Source organism: Panthera leo, chromosome D4 (genome assembly GCF_018350215.1).
Source record: "Panthera leo isolate Ple1 chromosome D4, P.leo_Ple1_pat1.1, whole genome shotgun sequence".
Classification (NCBI taxonomy): domain Eukaryota; kingdom Metazoa; phylum Chordata; class Mammalia; order Carnivora; family Felidae; genus Panthera; species Panthera leo.
This window is the reverse complement of record NC_056691.1, coordinates 4,697,934-4,722,787: the sequence shown is the minus strand read 5'-3', so window position 1 is coordinate 4,722,787 and position 24,854 is coordinate 4,697,934. Positions and strand designations below refer to the sequence as shown.

At 48.5% G+C, this 24,854-nt stretch overlaps 1 protein-coding gene across 2 annotated transcripts in view; it reads left to right on the top strand.

The window, feature by feature from the left end:
* Positions 1-24,854, top strand: part of ROR2 (receptor tyrosine kinase like orphan receptor 2) — a 78,254-nt gene that overhangs the window by 34,006 nt on the left and 19,394 nt on the right. For both annotated transcript variants that reach the window (XR_006195910.1, XM_042913257.1), the window contains exons 3-4: positions 14,733-15,020; positions 15,879-15,909. Coding sequence is in view for 1 of the 2 variants with exons in the window: in XM_042913257.1 (XP_042769191.1) it covers positions 14,733-15,020; positions 15,879-15,909 (319 nt within the window). In the remaining variant the exon portion in view is untranslated. The remainder of the gene's footprint in view (positions 1-14,732; positions 15,021-15,878; positions 15,910-24,854) is intronic.

Genomic DNA, 24,854 nt, shown 5'->3' with positions numbered 1-24,854 from the left:
CCGACCGTCTCTTTGTGCCCCTGCTGTGTGATGCCCAGGTACATGCTGGTGACCCAAACAGCACGACATCGTCCCGTGTGGTCTCTGATTCATGACGTTTCCCCGTACTGGGGAGTCAGAATCCTGAATGCTCGACAGAGTAGCTGGAAGGAAGAGACAGGGCTGTGTTGATCTGGAAGGAAGGGAAGGGCGTCTTGGCATAGGACGAGATGTTACACTGAGATCCGAAGGGCTGACAAAGACGGGGGAGTCCTGAGGCATGGCAGTGCCTGTGCAAAGGCCCTGAGGCAGCTGAGAGAAAGGGTTGGGTAGCTGAGGTCAGAAGGGTCAGGGGACTAGACCAACGTGACCTAGTTCCAAGGCCATCAAGCCATGCGTGGGTCTTCAAATTTAAATCAATTAAAATTAAGTAAAATCAAGAATCTAGTTCCTTAGTTCTCAGAGCTACATTTTAAGTGGTCAGTGGCCATATGCGCTAAAGGCCACCACGATGGACAGCACAGATCTAGAACATTCCATCACCACGGAAAGTTATATTGGGCAGCCCTGGGTAGAACATATACAGCGTTTTAGGTGGCAGGAGAATGTTCTGTTTTATTCTGAGCGCCGTCTTCCACTGTGCAAGGTTCTGGCCTGGGACACGGTGTAGCCTGATCGCTGTGCAAAGATTGCCTTGGTAGTCTGGAAGGTGATGGGGGGGAAATGGGAGGGGCGGTGGGAGGGAGGTGAGGGGCAGATAAGAGAGAGGTGAGGGGGCGGTGGGCGGGAGGTGGGGCTGGCTGAGAAGTGGACAGCCACAGTCAGAGTCTAACTCTAACCTGCACTCCCCTCGTAGACTCCAGACTCCCTAGGGGGCAACGTGTTTACAGCAGACCTGTCCCCCAGGTGCAGGGTGCGGGGTCTCCAGGGGCCACAAGGGCCTGTCACAGCTGCGAGACGAAAGGTCCTTCGGGCCCGCCTGGATGCAAGACGCATTTGCTGACCAAGGCTCGGAAGCGACCGTAGGCTGAACGTTCACAGAAATTTTTATTTGCATCCAGCCACAAGCTCCAAACATGGATAAGTCAGATCCTGTGCCTTGGGTGGGATTCCAGGCCCTCCTTCTTGGTCTGGGAGCAATTTCTCAAGCCCACAGCCGCATGCTTTGTCAGGCCCTCTGCTTGGTCGGGATTCGACTGCCTCCTGACTGCTTTTGTTAACCCACATGTGATTGTGTGAAAACGGAGCGTGCTTTCGTGTCTGCAGTGCTGAGGCTTCTGGAAGCTGGCCTTGGCTTCTCCAGGGCACAGAAACACCAGCTGCAGATGCTCACTGGCAAAGCGGGCGTGTGTGCACACGTGTGTGCCTCGCGTGCGTGTCTGTGCGTGCACGCCGTGCCTGGGCCGTGGGAAAGAAGCAGGGGGCCACGGCGAGCTGGGCCCCTCTCCCCGTGGGGGCCGCCTGGGTGCTGCCACCTGCTCAGAGCAGCCGTGTGAGCCTGGTGTGGCTGGAGGGCACCCCGGGATCGGATGCGGCCCCAGCATCCCGCTGTGGCCGGCGCACCCCCGGCTGTCGGCGGGACACGAGGGCTCAGCGCACGGCACGCACCCAGGAAGCAGTGGCAGGAGGCCTGTGCTGTTTGTCACTCTTCCCGGGTGCGACCATCCGCGTGTGCCTCAGTCCCAGGCGTCCAGACCTCAGCAGCCCCTTGGGGACAGGATCCTAGCGAATGGCCCCCGCCAGTCATTGCAGCCCAATTCTCTGGTTCTGTAGTGCGGTTTTCTTTCTTCCTGGGCTACAGCTCTTGCACAAAAGGGGACTCACTCTACCCTTCCTTTCCGCTCCCCCGGCCTCCTCGTCACGCGCTCGTGACGGAAGGAATTGGCCTGGCCATGCCACACTTGTTGTTCCGTGTGCTTTTTTTGCCGAACTCCAGGGAGTGTCACTATTTGGCCATATGTGGCTTAAATCATACCAAAAAAAGTGTTGGTTGCTGAGTGGACTCTATGAGCTCTTTCTTTTAATCCGGTTAGCATTTATGACGCCCCAGCATCTATAAAATCACCAGCAGGGGGAAATGGCTGGCAGGCCAGTCCTTCGGTGAGAGAACCGCTTCGTCTCTTCCGAGCAAACCGGGACCTGGGAATTAGGCACATGTGTAGACAGCGTTTGTGTTCGGATATACTCTGGCATCTGCCAGTAGTCAGTTTTTAACAGATACATAGTGGGTGGTGGGTATCGACAGAGAAAGACCCCTGAGCGAAAAGCCTACGTAGGAGAGAAAACACAGAAGACGTGATTTACACCAGGAAAGTTTGCCTGAAGTTTTCCCACGCCAAACGACCGTCAGGGTTCGGACGGAAGCCGGCCTAGGACTCCTGGGTTACGGTGCTGGGCTAACCCAGGAGTGGATATATACCAGGAGCTTAGATTCCTTGCCGCGTTAGACACACTGCTTATTACTGGCGAGGTCACTAGCATTTTTGTCATTGTCACTGTTATTGTCGTGACATTTACAAGAGCATACGTTTGCCCCAGAAACCCTTTGGTCTTGTGCTCCAAGGCTGTATTTGAAGTGGAGAGGTAACACGTCTGGGGTTTTGTCAAATCAGTACTTTGGGATGTGTGTGGGAAGCGGGTAATTTCTGAGGGCCCAGGAGGAGAATTCCAAGCTCTCCCCGCTTGAGGATACGTTGCAATTGTAGGTGATCTCAAGGGCATCCTAAATCACAGGGCAGGAGTCCAGGCTGCCCCCTGCTATTTGCAGGTGCTGCGCTCCGGTGTCGACCCGAAGTCTCCCGGGACAGAGGGAACGGAACAATCAGCAGAGATCGCAGATCACGGTGTTGGACTGGCCCTGAGCCCTGTTGTCTCTGTCTCCTGAGCTTTGGGCTCCTGAGTCCTGTAGGGCATGTGGATTGATTAGTGTATGCGTTGGGTACGCTTCTGGAACTTCTGGTGTGTGTGTGTGTGTGTGTGTGTGTGTGTGTGTGTTCATGCCCCTGACCCTTTGTGAGTCTGTGGGTGTCGCCCGGTGCAGGTGTAGGCTTGTGGGGCCAGCTCCTTCCTTCCTCAGTCCCTCTGCAGTAGCTTCCGAGGGCTGTCCTACCAAAGGATCACAGGCTAGGTGTCTCAAATGACAGAAACCGGCTCCCAGTTCTGGAGTCAGATGTCCCAAATCAGGGTGTCTGCGGGGGCGGGGGCGGGGGGTGGGGTGGGGTTGTTCCTTTGGGGTCTCTGAAGGAGAGAGTGTCCCGGGCTTCTCTCCCAGCCGCTGGTGGCGCCCGCAGCCCGCGGACTTCCTAGGCTTGTGGCCGCGTCTCTCCTGTCCCTGCCTCTTGTCGTGTGGTCTTCCCTGCGCATCCGTGTCCACATGTCCCTCTTCCGATAAGGACAAGAGCCATTGGACTAGGGCCCACCCATGTGATCCCCTCTTAACCTGATTGCATCGGCAGTGACCCTATTTCCAAATAAGGGCACGGTCACAGGTTCCAACCCGTGTCGTTGGGGCCACCGTTCACCCTCCTCCAAATGTGCAGAAACGCTCACGTACTTTTCTGCATTTCTCAGGCCCTTCGGGTTCCTTTGCTCCTGTTTCCCGTGTTCTCTGACTCCCACCTTTGCCCATCTCACCACCCCCCATCCTGTCCCTGTGGCTCCTCTGCTCAGCCATCCCCCCCCCCACCCCAACCTGTAGCTGGCTCTGTGCAGACTGCTAGACAGCTCAGCGGGAGCGTCTGAGCGGAGTGACCCCTCGCCCCTGCCCCCGGCTGATTTATGGAGCTGTAAATACTTCCCCTGGAGAAGAGCGGCTTTATGTCCTCCGTGTGCTCCTCAGGGTCCCCTCCTCACCTGCCCTGCCAGGCAGCTTGTCTGTTGTATTTCCCACCAGTCAAAGCCCTGTGACCTTGTGACCCCTGGTGCATAAGGCTTTCCTTATCTCCTTCCCAGACCAGTCAGCGTGGCCTGGTAAACAGGCCGCTTCTCAAACACCTAAGTAATTTGACCGAGTGGGAAAACGTGGGGACGGTCAGTTGGGAGAAAAAGACCATCCATCACTGATCCGACTGTGAGGCGGGAGTGCTGGCCCATAATAACGGGCTCTCCTGTTACCTCTGCTCTTGGCATGTCGTTCCTGCTTGGACTCAGGTCCGGTGTCCAGAGTTAGGGGTGAGCAGAGAGCTGGCCCCGGGAACAGGGGTGCGGAATCCATTAGCATCGTTGTTAAAGTTCCCCCGCTGTGCAGAGGGGAAACCCTCTTGGATAATTAGAAGGGAAGACTTCTGTTCTGCCTCTAACACTGTGGGGTGCTGACTGATCCAAGTTAGCCAGATTCTCAGTCGCCGGGGTCTGGCCCCTCCTGGCCTGTTCTGTCGTGTCCGGAGTGGTTTGGAATGGTCCTAAAAGGAAGCCTTGTGAGCTGGAGGAAAGCTGAGCAAAGATTAGTACAAACGCCGTATTTTGCACAAAAGGGAAGTGAAGCCAGGAGTTTAAATGGGAGCCTGTGAACTAACCCCAAAGGCCAACACAACACTGTGCTTCCTCTTCAGAGAACTTTCTTTCTGGCTTTGATCTTGGCCTCCAGAGCATTAATGATGGTTACGATGGTGGACCAAACTAACTTGCCCCCCCCCCCCCCCCCCCGCCACTTAAATTACATACAAGTGCTCAATAAAAATTAGTAGAAGATGTAAGTGCTTACGTGCACTTGCGAAGAGAGATGGAGACATGACCAGGAGCCAGGAATGGGGAGGAAGCTGAGTTGTGGCCGCCCTGGGCTGCCAGGGCACGAGCCACTTGAGGTGGTCCTACTCTGTTTGCAGCCTTGGAGAATGTCCCCATGGTTTAGTTTATCTGAGACAAAGAGTGGTGTTTTGCAGGTGTCGTGCACTTATGATGCGGGCTCCCCAACACGTGTCCCCATGTGGCTGTGGACACATCCGTGGGCTCCAGAGTAGAAGGAACACCAGTAAGGCGTGCACACGTTGGCAAATGCTGGGGACAGGCAAAAGGCTCTGCGGATGCCTCAAATCCTCCAAGCACTGAGGCTGGAGGAGTATCCCCAGACGCAAATGCGACACTGGAGAGAATAGCCAAGAGAGGGAAAATGCTGATTGCGATCACGTGAATAAATTCCTTAGCTTTACTGACATCACTTGGAATTGGAGGGATGACATTTCCTTCAATCAGGAGAAATAAGAGGTTGAGACAGAAATCGAATTCGGCCTCAGGAAAGTGAAAGAACTTACATTTCTTGTGCCCTATGTAAGGCCTCTGAACGGTCATCGAGGCTCAGCCGCAGCAGGAACCTTGGGTTTCAGCGTCAAACCAGGAAGGAACCTGTGGGGTCCAGGGAACTGAGTGTGGTAGGTAAGCGATTGGCAGCAGGCGAGGAGACCTAGGGGCTGCAGTCCTCGCCTCAGCCCTGGCCCGAGGGGGCGAACACAGAAGACGCTACCGTGAAAAACAAGACGTGGACCACCCCCCAGGAAACCCGGTTTACATGCTGGGAATGTTGTGGGGGGGAATCCCAGGCCCAAGAGTTAACGTGAAGACTTGGCATTGACTGTTGCAGGAACCTAGTCCCCAAGGGGTTCCCACAGAAAACCCACCCTGTAGTGGAAAATTACAAGGCACACTCGGAGAGGCTTGGGATGCGTGGTGAGCTAGTAAACAAGGAAGCCAGAGGGATGAAAAATAAAGGAAGAAAAGGCAGTGGTGGATTTGAAAACCAAAGAGGCTGTCTAGAAATAAAAAATTGTAGCCGGAGAAATGAGAAACTTAATGGGCAGATCAAGGAGCAAGAGGGTGCCCAGCTGGAGATTAAAAGGAGCTAGGGAATATCAAAGCAGCGAAACACACAGAGAAACTACATATGGGAGGAAATTTGGCATCTATGCAGAAGCAGATTTCAGAGGAGGAATAAAGGGAAATGGAGGAACGATATTTCATGAGGTATTGGTGGAGAATTTTACAGAATTGGTGGAATCGGGAATGGTACTGAAGCCCATTAAGTCTATATACAGATAAATCCACAGCTAGAGATACGTGGGAGTGGTAAAGATAGAGGGGAAACATGAAAAGCAGCCTAAGAGGGGGAACATCAGATTACCCACAAATGAACAAGAACCAGCCTGATTTCTGCAGTAAACTCAGAAGCCAGAAGATGGCAGTGTAAGTGCCAGGCCAGAATTCCATACCCAGCTAAACTATTACTCAAGTGTGAAAGTCATGGGTAACTCTTAGACCAAGACCGAGGGTGTTTACAACCTCAGTCCTTTACCCAAAGACCAAGTATGATTCAGGATGAGCTCAGCTGAGCCCAGAGGAAGGGTGCAGTACAAGCCACATAAGCAAGGAAAAGCACTTGGTTAACAGATCAGCAAGTCTAAATAAACTGAGAGTAAAAATCATAAATAATAATGACCGCTGGGGCTTAGATATCCAGTATAACTGAACACCGGGAAGCAGTAACTCAAAACTGGTTGGTGGGCATGTGGTTGCATGTCTGAGCATTTCATGGCACTTGTATTTGGTCGCATTTGGAGGAAACTTTGCCAAATTAGGTCTGCCTGTAAAAAATAGGTAAGTTAGCTGCCTACTACATGTTTTAGACAAGTAAAGGGGAAAAAGAAAAATTTAAAAAATCAATCAAGTAGAAAACAGGAAAGGCAGATTAAAATGAAAATGAAATGAGAAATAAAATACAAAATGGAAACATTCAAAATAAAATTTGCCAGTTAAAAAACTCACGGTTCATATGTAAAGATTCATCAATTAACATGTTAAATTATATGCTGTTTACAGGATTCGTTTCTAAGGTATAATCATAAAAATGGTTTTAAAAATTAAAAATACAGTGCAGGACTATGTTAATCAAGAGTACCCTACATCAGGGGTGCCTGGGTGGCTCAGTCGGTTGAGCATCCGACTCCGGCTCAGGTCGTGATCTCACGGTTGGTGAGTTTGAGCCCCGCGTCGGGCTCTGTGCTGACAGCTCAGAGCCTGGAGCCTGCTTCGGGTTCTGTGTCTCCCTCCTCGGCTTGCACTCTGTCTCTCTCTTCCTCAAAATAAATAATTAAAATTAAAAAAAAAAAAAGAGTACCCTACCTCAAAATCAGACAAAATGGGCTTTTAGACAAAAGCGTTAGACAGTATATAAAGACTAGCTGATGCCATAAACCTGAAGTTTATTGCACCCAGTAACATAGTTTCCAATATGTAAACACACCTTCACAGAGTTACTAATAGCCATGTGACAAATACAGAGTCCGTGAACACACATGTCATCGAAAGTAATAGATGAGCCTATTAACATTTTGAAAAACTTAACAAGTTTAATCTAATGCCCATATGTAAATCCCTGCACTGAGCGGTTAGAGAAAACACATTCTTATTGGTAAAATGTGGAACGCTACCCTAGGTATTGAGTCCGTGCTAGGCCGTAAAGCAAATATCGGTGGTGTCGAAGAATCATCATCACGTAGACCGGGTTCTATGACAACAGTGTGGTAAGCACGCTTTCAATAACTTGGAACTATTATAATGGAAGAAAATATTATAATGGAAGTTGGAAGATATTTGGGTCTGGCCGACCAACCGTATGGAGATTAAATAACTCATTAGATGGCTGAAGAAGAAGTGGAAGGGAATCTGCACACTGAATGCTTATATTAGAAAAGGAAAAAGAAAATTTATGAATGGCAGTAGTTAGAGCAACAGTGCAAAGGTTTGAACAGACGGCTGCGGAAGGAGAGGCCAGTGGCCAGTAACCTTTCCAAGACACTCCAGCTCATGGTACATTCTTCCTTTTTTTTTGTTTTGAATGTGTATTTATTTTTGAGAGAAAAGGCAAACATATGCTATTCGGGGAGGAGCAGACAGATGGGGGGAGACAGAGGATCCAACATGGGCTCTGCACTGACTGCAGAGAGCCCAGCTAGGGCTCGAACTCCTGGGCCGTGAGATCATGACCTGAGCCAAAGCCGGTCGCTTAACTGACAGAGCCGCCCAGGAGCCCCATCTCAGGACACATTCTTAAGATGGAGAGTGAAACAACCCTGTTTCAGATTCATCAGGTTGGCAAACGTTCTTTGGCCCCTGAACACAAATGTTGACATAGTTGAAGGGGAAACAATTCGATTGACGTTGATGGTGAACGTGGATGGTTTCGGGCACCCTTGAGACTTACATAAATGAGAGATTTCAAAGCCCCGTGACATCACTTTTGCATCCGGGTGGACACATTCAAGGAATTCTTGTATGTGTGCATGATGAGACGTGTGTACAGGTGGTGATTAAGCCCTGACAAAAATGTGGGAACAATTTACTGCCCTGCATTTGAGAAAAGGATAAAGAAACTATGGTTGGTTTGTACAGTGAAATATTACACAGTCATTAAAATAAATGAGCATCAACAAAAATAAATCCCAAGCTGACTTTGAATGGGGAAAAAAAACTAACAAAGTGATCTTTCAGGGAAAATTTCTAAAAATATAAAACAGTAGAAATGTGCATTGGCCTGGTGCATAACCAGTTTTCAAGAAACAGGGAAATGTGGGTTTTAGATGCATTCTAGAATGTGTAATTTTTTTTAACAGTGTTCTAAATCAAATATGGCAAAATGTTAGCATAAATGTTAATGTTGTGTACACAGGTATCTATTACATTAATATTTGTAGTTTTGTGTGTTTGTACCATTTCAGTATTTAAAATTGTTAAATTAAAAAGAACTAATATTGGGGAGTGCCTGGGTGGCTCAGTCAGTTAAGCATCTGACTCTCGGTTTCAGCTTAGGTCACGATCTCATGGGTTCATGAGTTCGAGCCCCAAGTTGGGTCCCGTGATGACAGCATGGAGCTTGCTTGGGATTCTCTCTCTCTCCCTCTCTCTCTACCCCTCCCTCGGGTGTGCTCTCTCTCTTTCGCTCTCCCTCTCCCTCAAAATAAATAAGGTTTAAAAAATTATTTTAAAAAATAATATTGAGCAAAACAACTAGGCAAAAGGAGATGTGAGTGGTATGAATCTTGAAAGCAAAAAGGCCACACTATTGCTATTTGAAGAAGAAGAGATCTGCACGGAAAATCCAGGACAGTCGACTCAGAAACTGTTAGAACTAGCAAGATAGTTCAGTAAAGGGGCAAGATAAAAGCAAAATATACACAGTGGACAGAAGAGAAAGATGCCCCTGGAACCTGTGACGTGTTGTTACTTTTCACGGTGCAGGGATTTGCAGATGGGATTAAGTTAAGGATTTTGAGATGGGAAATGATCCTGGATGATCCAGGCGATTGCATTCGCAGAGGTCCTTATAAAGGCAGGCCGGCCGGTGACAGTTTCTAGTTGGAGATGTGGTGATGGGGGCAGAGGTGGGGCTAAACGCAAGGGAAGTACCACGAGCCAGGGCATGTGTCGCCTCCAGACGCTGCAAAAGCAAGGACAGAGACTCCCAGAGCCTGCAGAAGGAACAAAGCCCTGTCATTACCTGGGTGTTAGGACTTCTGACTTCCAGAACTGTGAAACAAGAAATTGGCACGGTTTACCCCACTAAGTCTGTGCTAACTTGTTACAGCAGCAGTGGGAAGTCGATGTAGAAATCTAAGAGTCGTCCTCCATGCCTTCTTAAACCACTAAGCCTCCTTTAAACTACTTAGATAGAAATGAAAACAGTTCACACACCAGTGACAAGAATTACAGGATACCTAAAAAACTACCTACAAATACACGTGAAGGTCTGTAGGAAGAAAAAGCATGACAAAGAGATGTCCTAAATGAGGGAGAAGGCCCGAGACTGAGACATAGAGCATGCTTTCTCCCTATTGTCTAGAAGGCGGTTTTTACAAATCATCTCTAAACGCAACGCTTTCTCCGTCAACACCCCAGGCTTGAAATCAAACTTACCGGGGTGATTCTAAATTGAATCTGGACAAGAAGTAGCCATGAAGTTGAGAAACATGCCCCAAAAAAGTCACATTTTGTTATTCTTGATGTCAAAACTTACTAACTTATTTCAGTTACCGTAATTTAACCATTATGTGACTCTGCCATAGCATCAGGCCAAGATCGGTGCTGTGGGGGAGCAAGGTTAGAAATGAATAGAGGCTGTTTTAGATGGGGCGGCCGGGGGAACACCGTCCGTGGACATGACCTTTTGGCAGAGACTTGACCCTGGAGAAACAGCAGAGATCTGGGGACAGGGTGTTCTGGTTGACTGCAAGATGAGGGACCAGCTGGGTGTGTTTCTGGAAGAGTAAGGGACCCCCCCTCCCCCCCCCTCCCCCCCCCCCCCCCGCTGCTTCCAGTAGAGGAAGAGTATGGGAAGGCTAGAGAAAATTCCAGAAGCATTGATACCATGGATATCAGCTGTTCACCATGACGTCTTAATTTCTTCCCAAAGGCTGTTTTAGGCACTCACCTAGGGAGGGTACTATGAGTTTAGTAAGTTACCATGGTATCTACCTATGGTTTTGGTCTCTCTAAGCTTCTGGTAGAGGCAGATATAAGACCCATGTCGAGGCAAGGGTGCCGTCCGTGGAGATTCTGCCCTGTCCGTTCCCAGCTAGATGAGGCTTTCGTACGCCTTCGCATCCAGAACCTCCAGGGGTTGGTGCTGGACATACAGACACGTTCTTTCCAGTCCTGATGCTCTCCTCCAACAATGCTTCATCTTGGGGTTGTCTCTGGTCTGTGCTGACTTTGTTCTTGGATGGGTTTGGTTCATCCCAAGAGAAACCGTAGCTTCTCTTTGTCCTCTGCGTTTTTAAGCAGGTGTCCCTGGTCCTGACTACACACTTAGAGCTTTTGACGAATGCCATTGTCCAGACCCCTCCTGGGTCCTGGTTACCGCGGGTCTTCTTGTAAGCTCCCAGGTGGCTCCAGTGTGAAGAGCTGAGCTCCCTGGTTTAGATGGTGGAGGGTCAAGAAGAATTGGTTGAGAACTCCACATGCGGGCTGGATCACTGCACCGGATTCTCCTTTGCTTTCTGCCAACTGAGGAGGGTGTGGCTTCAGGGGTGAGGGTTCATCTGTTGCCAGTGAAGGGCATCTGGAAAAATTGGACACCTCAGGCCCGGAAGAAATCGGTGGTGGCCTCACCCCAGGATTCCAGCAAATCTGAGGGTGGTTGCCAGCACCTGGGGAAGCATGCTTTCGACAGAGTGGCCCCTCCCCCACACCTGACGCTTCCATCAACCTCACCGTACCCCCCACTTTTACCTGGTTTGTCCGACCTGGTCTCACCTTCCCCGTCCCTCCTCAGGAGCATTTGCTGACCCAGGACCACACTTGTGGTGTCGTGCGACCATCAGCACACTTCCGTTCCAAACATTTTTAGCACCCCACGGGGAGACCCCATACCCATTGAGAGTCACTCTGTAAGTTCCCCATCCCCAGCCTCTGGCAACCACTCACCTGCTTTCTGCTTCTATAGGTTCACCTGATCTGGATATTTCATAGAAACAGACAGAGCCAAGAGTGCTCGAGTGATTAAGTCAATGGCGTAAGGTGTTTGCTTCCAGCACATACGCGTCTCTTCAGGCCACGTTAGCTATTGTGGCTGAAGCATCTAAAAAGGAAATACTGGCACCATCTCTGAATTAAGCCTTGTTCTGACTCCAGTAGATGGTCTCACGGCACCTTGCCGGGTGGGGTGGGGTAACACCCCGCCCTCAGTGTCCTTGCACGGGGCAGGAGAGGCAGGAGTTCATGTTCCCTACTCTGACTTCTCAGAAAGGAGCCTTCTTGGGGAACACCGAAAGACTCATTGTCAATCAACAGTGCAGGAGAAGCTGTCGGCGGGCAGGGTGAAGAATTATTCCGTGTTTCCGTACCTATTCGATGGGAAAAAAAAGATATTCTGGAGAAGCAGATACTGGGTCTGTTTGTGGTAATTGTGCAGCAATTACCAGCTGGCTTCTCCTCAAGTCTCCTCGGTGGTTCAAAAGGAACGATCCCTTTGACCTTCCTCTCTGACGTCTTCCCCCACTTCCCTCCCTTTCTAGATGAATGTATCCGTGTTGAAGAAGATCCTCCTGTATCTTTCAGGAGACGCAGCCCCGGCTGGCGGAGCTGTCCCAGGTGGATGTGTGCGAACGTCCTAAAAGTGGAGGGAGGCCGTGGGAGAAGTACCATCAACCTGGTCCCCTAGAGGGAGGAGATGAGAGCCAGTCGTGACCATCATGTCCCGGCCCCCAGATCCCCAGGGCCTGCTCCTTGTAGATGTTTTTGCTGATCAGCCCAGAGTCGCCGATGCTCCTGTTCTACCCGAATACAGACCCGTTGCCCGTGCCTGCTGGGAAGCTACGGTTTGTCACCGGGCTTTGGAGAAACTGTCATCAGTTTCTCCCATCAGGGGAGATGGGAGTTCAGCTCACGCCCAAAAGAGAGCACTGTGATTTTAATGTGTCATTTGCTATCTCCCATTCCGGCTTGATGACCACTTTATATGCCCTCCCGGTGCATTCATGTTATGCAAACCTTGACGAAGCATTTGAATATCAAGCAACTTGGAAGTTTCCTTCCTATGAAACCCTCCGATTAAGCTGGGCTCTGGCCAGAACACCGTGACGTGGTGTCTTTATCCTAATCAGGGCGGTCCAGATTGTGTCGAAGTGACCGCTGCAGACTGTCAGATCGCATCGGGTTTAGTGTCCAAAAGACTCAGGGTCTAAGGTGGGAGCCGCGGGAACCAGGGTTCCCCCAGCCCAGCTTGTGCAGTTGCATTTATGAAGAGTGTACGTCCAAATGCCACCCTGCTTGGTCTGGCCTGTCTTTTCAGGGGGTTGTTCCACATTCCAGCTTTGTGTCCCACCACGAGAATTCTCACCTGCAACTTACTTCAGTGCACTGAGGAAAGGGTTGGCTAGGAGAGAATCAAGGTAGAAGCTTGATGTGGTTAATGATGTGGTTAATGATGATTACTGCTAATTAGTGACACCTTTACAAACAGCTATGCATCCACTCTCCCTTGTGAAGTAAGACCATCCCTTCGTCTTAAAACCCACAGCCTCCCCGCCCCCTGCTGCCCCCTGCCACACAACATCTAGGGGCCACCATCCATCCTGTGAAATGTACCCCAAGGGCCCACTAGAAATCCTGTCATTTGCCATCCAATTAAGGCAGTCCTAACAGATTTCAAACTCACTGCTTAAAAAAAGCGTAGGAACCCAAAGATTCAGAACATGAATGTATTTTGTGGTCATTTTCAGATTGCTCAATTATATTCCTTTGGTCTGAAGCGAGTTCATCTCGTGATTGACCGTCTTGTCTGTCGAGCCTTAGTTTTGTTTTTTTTTTTACGTGTTGACGGAATTTAGCAGTGCACGTCCATCTCGAGTAATCTCTCAGTTCCTGACCCACACCAGGCACGTACACGCACACACACACGCACACACACACACACCCCTCTCCTCTGCCATCTGTTTCACTTCCTCTTGTTCACCAGCTGAGAATCCCATCCCTGGATGGGTTGAGCCCAACTGTCCAGCCCCACTCGTGCTGCACCCCGGGCACTGTCAGGCCTGCTCTCGCTCCCGCGTGGGGCTGTGCCCGGGTCCCCTGCTCCTGCCCGGGGTGCCGTGGGACAGAGCCTTCGGCAGCACTCGGCCTAGACACCTTTGTTCTGTCCCGGCCAGGGATTAGCTCATTTTTCAGTGTGTGTCTGTTTTGTGATGGATTTTTCCTCATCGAAGCTTTGAGGTGCTGTGGCCAGAAGGGGGATGGCCTTTCCGAGTGCAATTACATCACGAGTCCCCGAGGTTGGATTAAGATCTAGGGTTTGCAGAGAGAAACACAGCTGATCTTCATTTTCGGGTTCCGTATTTTCGAGTTCACCCACTGCCTAACGTGTACGTGTAACCCCAAATCGGTACTCCTGGCGCACTGGGGGCATTTAGGCGTGCCCAGAGCCGTGAACATTTAGAGTTTCCTGATGCACACGTTCCTAGCTGAGGCCCAAGAAGGCAACACCCGTCTAATTGTCCCAGCTTATACTGTAAACAAGGGTACTTTTTGGGGTCTATATAGTCTTTTTTTTTCCTGCACTTTTGTGCTTTGTGTTGGTGATTTCGCAGCTTAGTTTTTTTAAACGTTTATTCATTTTGAGAGAGAGAGAGAGCGAGAGTGCAAGTAGGGGAGGGGCAGAGAGGGAGGGAGCCACAGAATCTGAAGCAGGCTCTAGGCTCTGAGCTGTCAGCACAGAGCCCGACGTGGGGCTCGAACCCATGAACTGTGAGATCATGACCTGAGCCGAGACAGGACGCTCAACCGACTGAGCCACCCAGGCGCCCTGGTGATTTTGCAGTTCAAAATCCCCCCCGGGGACAGTGCTGAAGGGCGGCCTAGCGTTCCTAAACACCAGAAGGCTGTGATGTGCCTCGTGGTAGGAAACCACGTGTTAGATAAGCTTCTTTCAGTCATGAGTTAACAGCAGCGTCAGCCGTGGGCTCGATGTCAGTGAATCAACAATATGTGTTAATAAGGCGTCTTTAAGCGGAAACACACAGAAAATGAGGTTATGCCGCGATTGATGAAAATACTGCGATCAGAGGCCCGAAGGAACCTGACGCTGTATTTCCCCGGGAGCGGTGGTTCAGTGTTTGCTGATGCATGTCTCTCAGAATATTCTAGAATGTAATCCCCACCAGTGACAGAACGGACTGTATTCATGAGAGAAAATGGAAGGCTTCCTCGCAGGCAGCCCTTTCTTCCAGCCCTCGCTCAGCTTTGCTGTTTTGTGACCGCTCTCTCCCCTGCAGGCTACTTTCTGAATTTTCTGGAGCCGGTGAACAACATCACCATAGTGCAAGGCCAGACGGCCATCCTGCACTGCAAGGTGGCCGGAAACCCGCCCCCCACCGTGCGGTGGCTGAAGAACGATGCCCCGGTCGTGCAGGAGCCGAGGCGCGTCATCATCCGCAAGACGGAGTACGGTTCTCGGCTTCGCATCCAAGATCTGGACACGACAGACACGGGCTACTACCAGTGCGTGGCCACCAACGGGGTGAAGACCATTACCGCCACCGGCGTCCTGTTCGTGCGGCTCGGTGAGTCGGGGCGGCCCAGGCGTGTGGTTATCAGCCAGCGGCGCTCGCAGCCACGGAGCAGGAGATTGCTTTGCAGCCTGAAACCGAACACGCACGAGCCAACAGAGAGGAAATCCATAAAACCATTCCCCTGGGGCCTTTCCCATTGTGCACGAGGTCCCGGCTTAACCTGTTAGCCATTTACTAGTCATAAAGGAAAACAGACACAGATGGAGTGGTCTGTAAACCTGGAGTGCAGAAAATAACCCCAGACACAAAGGTGAGCTTCGAGGCATAGGGGGAAGGCCGTGCGCCGGGTGGGGGAGGCCGGCCTCGCGCACCGAGATGGGGACACGGACACCCGCAGAAGCCCGGGCCCAGCTGAGAGGCAGAAGCCAGAGCGGAGCGCATTGATGGTTCCACACACTTGTGCCCGTCCGAGGTGGGGGGGGTGGGAAATCACACGACCGGAGGGGACGCTTCCTCTCTCATCCCAGTTGTGAGATGGTCCCCACAGTGCCCCAGCCCTGTCACACAGGCTCCAGACCATCTGGGCCCCTGTTAGTAACCAGATCTTGTGAGTCAAGGTTGGATGAGCTGAGAGAGAGAGAGAGAGAGACAGGGAAGACAGCAAAAACCCCAAAAATCCCTCTAGACGTTTCTGCACACACAGAGAGCGTCTCTTCCATATTTTGTGGTTTTTCATCGTCCCTGCCGTATAATCTTGGGCAGCAGCAAAGCCTGGGGCCCGAGGACGGCTCACCACAAATGAGTGCATTGGGCTGTGGCTGCCTTTACCATTGGCTGGTTTGGAAAAAAGTTTTATTCCAAATTATAAAGCATTAATAGCCTATCTTTTTTTTTTTTTTTCCTTTTTAGGTCCAACACACAGCCCAAATCATAACTTTCAGTAAGTATCTGTTTTCCTCGAACCATTTTCTCATTCCCTGAGGGTTTCCGTTATGTAAGAATCCGGGTTTTTCAATCCAGCAAGCACATGTCTTTGCCGAATTTGCTGGACGCTGGCTGGACTTCACACAGGGATGGCGACGTCCTGGCCTCGGGCCGGAACACTTCTGTTTTCCGTGGCTCAGGGTGAGGGAGGAATGTCTCAGAGCAACGGTTGCTCGTTCCTTTCCGTGACCGTGACCCTACAAGGCTGGAGGGCGTGTGTGGGAGTACAGGCCAGGTTGCTGGGGCCACCCAAGACCCAGGCGTCCCGAGCACATTGGGAAACGGGGAGGCCGTTCCCACGGAAATCCCAGCACTGCCCCCAACCGCGTCACCTGCTGTGGTGTTTGATGCGTGTGGCCATCGTCCGGGCCACAGCTGTGAGTCTTTGGAGAAAATGTCTGCGATTTCAAAGTGATTTCAAAAATATTGAAATTATTTTTTTATACTTGTAAACTTTATATAAACATTCTATAACGCAAACAGACACTATCGGGAAATAAGATACAAAATATAATTTATATGTAATCATAATGTAATTCTTAAACATGTAAATATCAACTATAGTCACATTTTATATAAAAATTTCAGCAATATTTTTGCATTTATTTTTTTCTCATTTTTAATTAAGGATCCATTTTAATTAAGGATGCATTTAATGAAGGATCAACCATTCAGGCCATTCTGGTCCAGTGAAAGTTTCCCCGGCCCCCAGGATCATCTCTCCCACTGGGTGGGTGCCAGATAAGGCCTCTCCGAGCATTTAGCACACGCGTGTATCTGGAGAGTGGCTTCCTCTGGCTGCTGTGCACTTTTTTACCTAAAGGATATCACATTGGACCTGTTTGATGCCCAGGACGTCAGTATATTTTAAACTTCCCGGGTTGTCCTTCTCCCTCTCTCTGTCCCGGGAGAAGCATGTGATATTCCCACAGTGATGAGAATTTCCCTTGACCCACATCCACCTCGGCCTCCCTGTGTGTGTCCCGAGGCTGACTGGTGTTTCTCTGGGGGACATTCTGAAGCGTAGACACGCAGGGGCCCAGGATCACCTTTGATCAGTGATCTTGCCGAGTAGGTGTGCGCGGGATCCTTCCCTGCCACGAAGGGAGGACCCGTTTCTCCCTAACTTCCAAGGTGATTCCCATAAATCTCCTCGTTGTTGCTACTCTGAAGGAGGAAGACTGGTATCGACCACTTTATTTTCCCTGTCACCAGTGAGGTTTGCTCGCTGTTTCTGGACACTCATGTTTCCACTCTGTCACCTGTCTCCTTGTCTTTGGCCACTGCCCTCACATTGTTCCTTCGTGATTTTTAGTTGATCACATAGAAATTAAAATTTTTCTGTCACTTATCAGTAGTCACCAGTAATTTTAAGGTGTTTGTATCAGGTCTTAAAGAACACCCCAATTTCCTTGAAGAATTCCCATGGTGTTTTTGATTGGAATTACAATGAACTGTAGGATAAAGTTGGTGGAAATTAACATCTAAATTGAATTGTTGTGTCAAGGACCATTTTCTTCATGCTTTGAGACGCTCTTTTCTTCCCTGACATTTTATTAGGAAAAATTTCAAGCATATGGAAAAGCAGAAAGGATCTGACGATGAACATGGGATCCATATACCCACCAACCAGACCCTGCCGTTTACATACACTTCACTGTGCTAACCTTATCACCCGTCTCTCCACCATCAATCCATCTTATTTGTTTAATGTGTTTCATGATCAGTTATAGGTATTTGTGTATCTGTACGTAAATATTGCAGCGGGGAAATCATTGACAAGAGTTCAGTGACTGTGTCCTAGTCTTGTTTCTTCTTTTGGAGTTAAAACTTGCGGGGCGCCTGGGTGGCTCAGTCGGTTAAGCGTCCGACTTCAGCTCTCGGTTTGTGAGTTCGAGCCCCGTGTCAGGCTCTGTGCTGACGGCTCAGAACCTGGAGCCTGCTTCAGATTCTGTGTCTCCCCTCTCTCTCTCTCTGACCCTTCTCCACTCACACTCTGTCTCTGTCTGTCTCTCTCTTGAGAATAAATAGACATTAAAAAAAAAACTTACATACAATGAAACACGCAGATCTTAAGTATCCCATTAATAAGGTCCAGCGAATGCCAAAAAATCTCTGCGGTGCAAACCCCATGTCCAGGCACAGAACATTCCTATCACTCTAGAAAGTTCCATCATGCAGCTTCTTAGGCAACTCACTTCCTCCTCGGGCAACCACTGTTCTGTTTTGTTTTGTTTTGTTTTGTTCTTTTTTCTACCATGGACTTATTTTATGCATTCTGGAGCTTCATAGAAATGAAATCCTACAGCACATAGCCACTTAAGGCTGGCTTCTTTCACTTAGCATAACGTTTTTCAGATTTATTTGTGCTGTGCCTGTATCGATAGACCACTGCTTTTTTTTTTTTTTTTTTTTTTTTTTGCTGAAGAATGTTCCACAGTATAACCATACTGGTTGGTTTACCCACTCTTCTGTTGATGGATGCCTACGTAGTTTGCATCTTTTGACTATTTGGAGAAAGGTCCTAAGGATAGTCTCATCCACGTTTTGGTGGACATACATTTTAATCTGTGTTAGGTGAATACCTGGGAGGAGTGTGGCTCACAGGGTATTTGTGTGCTGAGTTTTGTAAGAAATACCAGACTTCTCCTTACAAGAAGAGAAAGACACATCAGAACTCTCTCTCTCTGCCGTGTGAGGACACAACGACAAGGCGGCCATCTGCAAGCCAGGGGCTGAAGAGGCCAGCACTTTGATACTGAACTTGTCAGCCTCCGGAACTATGAGAAGTCAGGTTACCCCATCTGGGCCATTTGTCACAGCAGCCTAAGCTGACACATACATCCGCCTTACTCCCGGACCGTGTCTTTTCGATCTCCTGGCCATTGTCTTTTTATTCTTCCATCCGGATTTTTGTCAGTTTGTGTTTTATGAGAGTTGCATAGAAATCCAGTTTTTGCTGTTACTTTTTCAGACACAGAGGTGACTGTGTAGTTTCTCTCCTTTGAACATACTATGTTGCATAGTAGAACTCCTTGAGTTGGGGAGCTTTACAGTTCTAGCCTGAAATCCCTCGGTCGGGGGGAGTTATTCTTTCAGGAGACTGCTGAATTGATCTGCTGCGTTGTGGTGGCAGATGACCTTCTGTAATCGGGCACCTGGTGGTCGGGGGTACCCACGCTTGACCATGATCACGGGTCTCTAGACTAACCTCCGCCTCCTTGTGGCATCTCTGGAAGTTAACCAAAACCAAGACAGAAAGAGGGGGAAATCAGTGGGCTTAAGCCAGATGTGTCCACACGTTCTCCATTTTCGTCCCTGGAGTGTCACCCGCTCTTCCCACCTGCGACTCCTCTCTTGGGCCATTTCCCGAGGCTCTTTCCTTGTTGGACAAGCGGGGTGCTGGGGCCTCCAAGTGGGGAGCTGAGCGGTGCGTAATAGCGGAGCCTTGGCCGATCCCCGAGTGCCGCGGGTCAGCGTTGGGACGTGCTGCTGTCCGGAAACACGAGCAGGGACGGCCGCAGTGACTCCCATCCAAGGTCACGCCCCCAGCTGCTGCCCGCACGCACCCACACGCCCAGACTCTGGAGGTTCGCCGGACAGCGGTTCATGTGTGTCGGGGGAGGTAGAGGGATTTACTACCGTTAAAACACTGCTCTTCCTTTCATCTTTTTGGAGGGAGGGTGTGGAGGGTGTGTATATGGGGAACAAAGCCTTTCAGAACAGGCTGTTAGCCCACAGACGCAGGTTCAAAGACAGGGTTATTATAGCTTACTCAGGTAGCAGCCTGGGGAACGTGAGGGGATTAATGCAACACTTGCGTGTCTCACGTTTCATATGTGGGTTTCATTTTTATCTGCTCTCTTAAATAAAAGTGGCTCGTGTTCATGACTACAGACGCATATGCACACCACGGGGTAGCCCGGTGGCATGGCCGCACGGTGGCGGGGTGGCCCCCGACACCTGCACGTGAGAGCTTCCGTGTTTCCTGCGTTGCTGTCCCGGGCCGAGTTCATGGGCCACAGAGTGTGTGCACGCATAATGGGCTTCAACAAACACTGCTTAATGGAAGATGCGTTGTTGTTCTGGACAAATACAGTTTACGTTCGTCATTGGCCCCTGGGAAACCGTCTTCCTTGGGGCTGCGTCCTGAGCCCCTTTATTTTCTTACTTCGCAAACTGCAGGTGACCCTGAGGCTTCGGCTACTCACCACCCAAATGCTCGTGGCCCTGGAATTCCCACTTCCAGGCCCCCAACCTCAGCTATGGGCATCTCCAGGCGGGTGACTCAGAGGCACCCCACGGTTGGCGTGTCTAAACAGAACTCGGCTGTCTGCTCCCTCCAACTGCTTCCACTGGTATTTTTAGGGAACTGTCATAACCGAGTTCAAACTTTATCCTAATTACGGGAAAATAGCACTATGAAAAAAAACACAAAAGCTGAGACTGCCAAGCCAGTGATTAAAAATGACTTCAGGAGAAACCAAGCTGCCTTAACCGTCGGTAAGTAAACTAGCTCAGGCAGAAGGCTGACGCAGAGCATTTGATGTTAAAGCCATTAAACCACCGACCTAATCAAACTGAGTTGTTGGGAGGAGAGAAGCCAGCCTGATTTGTTTTTTTTTTTTTTTTCCTCCGTGACTTCTCATTAACGATAGGTTCCATTTCTTGAAAGACGTAACTCCTGGAATCCCACAGCAGGGAACTTGAATAAAAGATAGAAAGGTAGTTCATTTTAAGAGTGTACGATGTGGGTAACGAGTGACTGAAGAGATCATCGTGGGTAAAGTAGTTAGAGAACGCGCACACTCTCCTTCATTCAGACCACGCAGGCGACACCGACGAAGACGTTTGCGCTTTAGCGGCAACGAGAGTATTAGCGCTGGACGTGTAGTAACACATTTAATGCTCCCACTTAGTCTTTTGTTTTCACTTAAGCCCATGCATTAGCTGGTATGCCCTATGATGCGTGGATGAATGCTTTTTACACACCGACCTCCAAAGTCATCCAAGGAAATACCAACCTTCCAAGGTTTGCCCGGGAGGGGCCGGCCCCGTGAACACAGTAGAGGAGAATTACACTTACTTCTCGGTAAACCGGTAACGCCGGAGCCGCCGTCTCTCCGCCTCTGGACGCCGCGTGTGATCCTGGCCTTAGAGAGGGCCACGGCAGAAGTGAGTATTTCTAAGAGGTGCTGCAGACTTGAGTTTGTATGACATGAATTTGGGTGTCAGGCGTGTTCGTTTGGATCAGGTGGACGCTTTTGCCACATCTAATACGACGTCAGTATAATTGGAGGCTAGGAGCATTTCGTCTTGGATTCAGAAATATAAAACACAGTGTTTCATTTTTAAGGAAATCGTTCATTCTTTTAACAGATTTATATTGAGGGCCTAGGATGTGCCAGGCCTTACTCAAGGTGTTGGGGATACGACAACGAAGGAAACAGACAAACGCTAAAAATTCCTGCCATGGGGTGCTTACATCCTCTGGGGAGACCCTTGGGTCTGGCTTCTTTCATGGAATGTAATATCCGAATGATTGTTCCTGTGGTTTATTCCTGTTTATTGGTGATAACTATTCTGTTTTATGAAGATACTACAATACGTTTATTCACCTGTTGATGGAAGTTTGGGTTCCACTTCGGGGCAGTTACAATTAAGGCTGCTATGAACGTTCGTGTTCGAGTATTTTTGTGAGCATGTTTTCATCTCCCTAGAATGCATCCTGGCCGTGCAATTACTGGGTCAGATGATAATGTGTACCTAAGGCATAAGGAATCGCCAGACTCTTCCCCAGAGTGGTCTTTCCATTTTCACACTGCCACCAGCAGTGTGTGAACGTTCCAATTATTCCACGTCCACGCCAACGTGTGGCCTCGTACGATTTTAGCCATTCATCATCTTGTGTTGTAATGATTCACGATGGTTTAACTTACATTTTCCCATCACCAAAAGCGGGCCGTCTTTTCAGGCCACACTTTTGTGAAGTGTCTGTTAGGCTTTTGTCCAGTTTTACTGTGGTATCTTCCTATTTAGGTATAGGAGTTCTTTATATATTCTGTATATGATTCCTTTGTCAAATATGTAAAATGTCTTCTCCCAGTCTGTGGTTTGCTTTTTTATTTTTGTAGTGCTGTCTTTTGATGAGCAGGAAGATTTAATTCTGGTAAGTCTGTCATTTTTTTTTTTTCTTTTATACGTCGTGTCTGAGAAATCTTTGCCTTTCCTTGTCTCAATACTATAAAGACATTCTCCTGTGTTTTCTTCTATAAATGCTATGGTTTTAGCTTTTATGGTTAGGTCTGTGATCTATCTCAAAAGCAATTTTTGTGTACAGTAAGAGTTATGGGTTAAGGTTTATTTTTTCCGTACAAATATCCAGTTCTTCCAGTATTGTTTTTGAAACGATTGTATGGTCCTCCTCAAATGCCTTAGTGCCTTTATTGAAAATCAGTTGACCACAGGTGAGCGTCTATTTTGAGATTCTGTATCGCGTCCTGTTGCCCTGTCCTTATATCCCAACGTGACATTGTCTCGACAGTTGCAACGCGGTAAATCGTACAATCAGATGGTGTAAATGCACCCTCATTCTTCCTCTCTTTCATGATTGTTGTGGCCATTCTAGTACCTTTGCATTTGCAAGTAAATTCTAGAACCAGTTTGTCAATTTCTACAAAAGTATGTGCTGGGATTTTTTTTTTTTAACTTTTCATTTTGAAATAACTTCAAATGTACAGAAAAGTTCCACAAAGAGTAATACGTAGTCCCAGATCTCTTTCCCCAGGCTTATCCCTTCTCATTTGATTTATCACTTGCCCGTGCATGTTTGTAAGTGTTACTTTTCCTGGGCCAGTTGAGAAGTGGTTGCATTCATCACACCCTTTTCCCCTTAATACTTCTGTGCGTGTTTCCTAAGATCAACCGTATTTCCTTACAGAACAACAGCTTCAAATTCAGAGTGTATGTCAGATTGGCATCACTCTCCAGTTGCCTTCATGGCCTCAGTGATTCTGTGGAGACCCCCTCCCTGGGACAGAATGCCCCCCATATTGCTTTAGTGAGGAACAGTTCCTCAGCCTTTCACGACATCGAAATGTTTGACACGTGCAAGGCAGTTATTGTACAGAACGTCCCTGGATTGGGATTTGGCTGATGTTTATGATGTGATGACTATGATGTTAGTTTCTGGCCATGCATTTTTTACTTAAAAGCGGATCGAGTGATGTTTCCTTTTCAGGGTCTTGTATCTGGAGGTACATGATGTCAGTCTGCCCCTTACTGGTGCTGTAATTGTGCCCACTCGGTTCTTTTCTTTTTTTAAAAAAATTTCTCATGATAGAGTTATTTTTCACTGCATAAGTGAAACTAATTTGTAAGAAAATCCTGCTAGGATTTCAATGGGTGGGATTGCACGTTGGGAGAATTGACTCCTTAAAGCCATTGAATGGTCCACCCTGTGGATATGGTAGATATTTCTATTTCTGTCCCTTTTCTTTCTCTCTACAGTGTTTTGACGTTTTAAGTGTGGAGGTCTTCTATGTATTTTATTAGGTTTTACTCCTAAGTATCTCACCATTTTGAAGCGTATAATCCAATGGTGCTAAGCACATTCACACTCTTATGTGGCTGTCTGTCCTCACCATCCATTTTCAGAACTTTTCATCTTTCCAAACTGAAACTCTGTATCCATTAAACAATGGCACCCAATTTTCCCTTCCCCCTAATTCTTAGCAACCACAATTCTACTTCCTGTCTCTATGAATCTGACTACTCTCTTGTGTGCTTTTAACACGATTGTAAATGACATTTTAAAAAACTTTCATTTGCTAATTGTTAAGTATAGGAAAACGATTGTATTGACTTAGTCCTACGGTTTTACTAAATCTGTACTAGTTTTAGTAGTTTAAATTTTTTTTTAATGTTTACTTTTCTTTGAGAGATAGAGAGAGTACAGGTGGGGGAGAGGTAGAGGGAGAGAGGGAGACACAGAATCCGAAGCAGGCTCCAGGTTCTGAGCTGTCAGCACAGAGCCCGATGCGGGGCTCAAACCCACAAACTGCGAGATCATGACCTGAGCCAAAGTCGGGTGCTTAACGCACTGAGCCACCCAGGCGCCCCTGTTTTTAGTAGTTTAAAAATATATTCCTCACAGGGGCACCTGGGTGGCTCAGTCGGTTGGGCATCTCACTTCGGCTGAGGTCATGATCTCGCAATTCATGGGTTCGAGCCCCGCATCGGGCTCTGTGCTGACAGCTCAGAGTCTGGAGCCTGCTTCGGATTCTGTGTCTCCCTCTCTCTCTCTGCCCCTTCCCCGCTTGTGCGCTCTCTCTCTATCTCTCTCTCTCTCTAAAAAAATGAATAAACGTTATAAAAATTTAAAAAATATATATATGTATACATATTACTTAGCATCTCCTATGTAAATTATGATATCAGCTGAGAGTGAAAGCAGTTTTATTTCTTTCTAGTCTGTAAGTCATTTATCCAAATACCATTTACGTGTCTGTTTATCAGTGGATGGATGATTGATTATCTCCTGATCATAATGGTTAAGATTTCCACAGCAATTTGGATAAAATTGGTAAGAACAGACAGGTTTGTCTTTTTTTGATGTCTGTGGGGAAAGTGTTCTGTATTTCCCCATTAAGTAGCATATTCACTGTAGGCTTCCGATAGATGCCCTTTTGATTAGATTAAGAAAGCGACTGTTGAGACTTTGGGTAATGAATGAGGGTTGACTTTTGTCAACTGCCCTTTCCCTATCAACCGAGATTCTTCCATGGTTTCCCTCTTTGTCTCTGTGCTTTCGGTGACTGGTTTTTAAATGTTGAAATAACCTTGTATTCTTGGTTAGCGCAGTGCGTTCATTACCCAAGTCTCTGTTATCAAAAAGAGAAT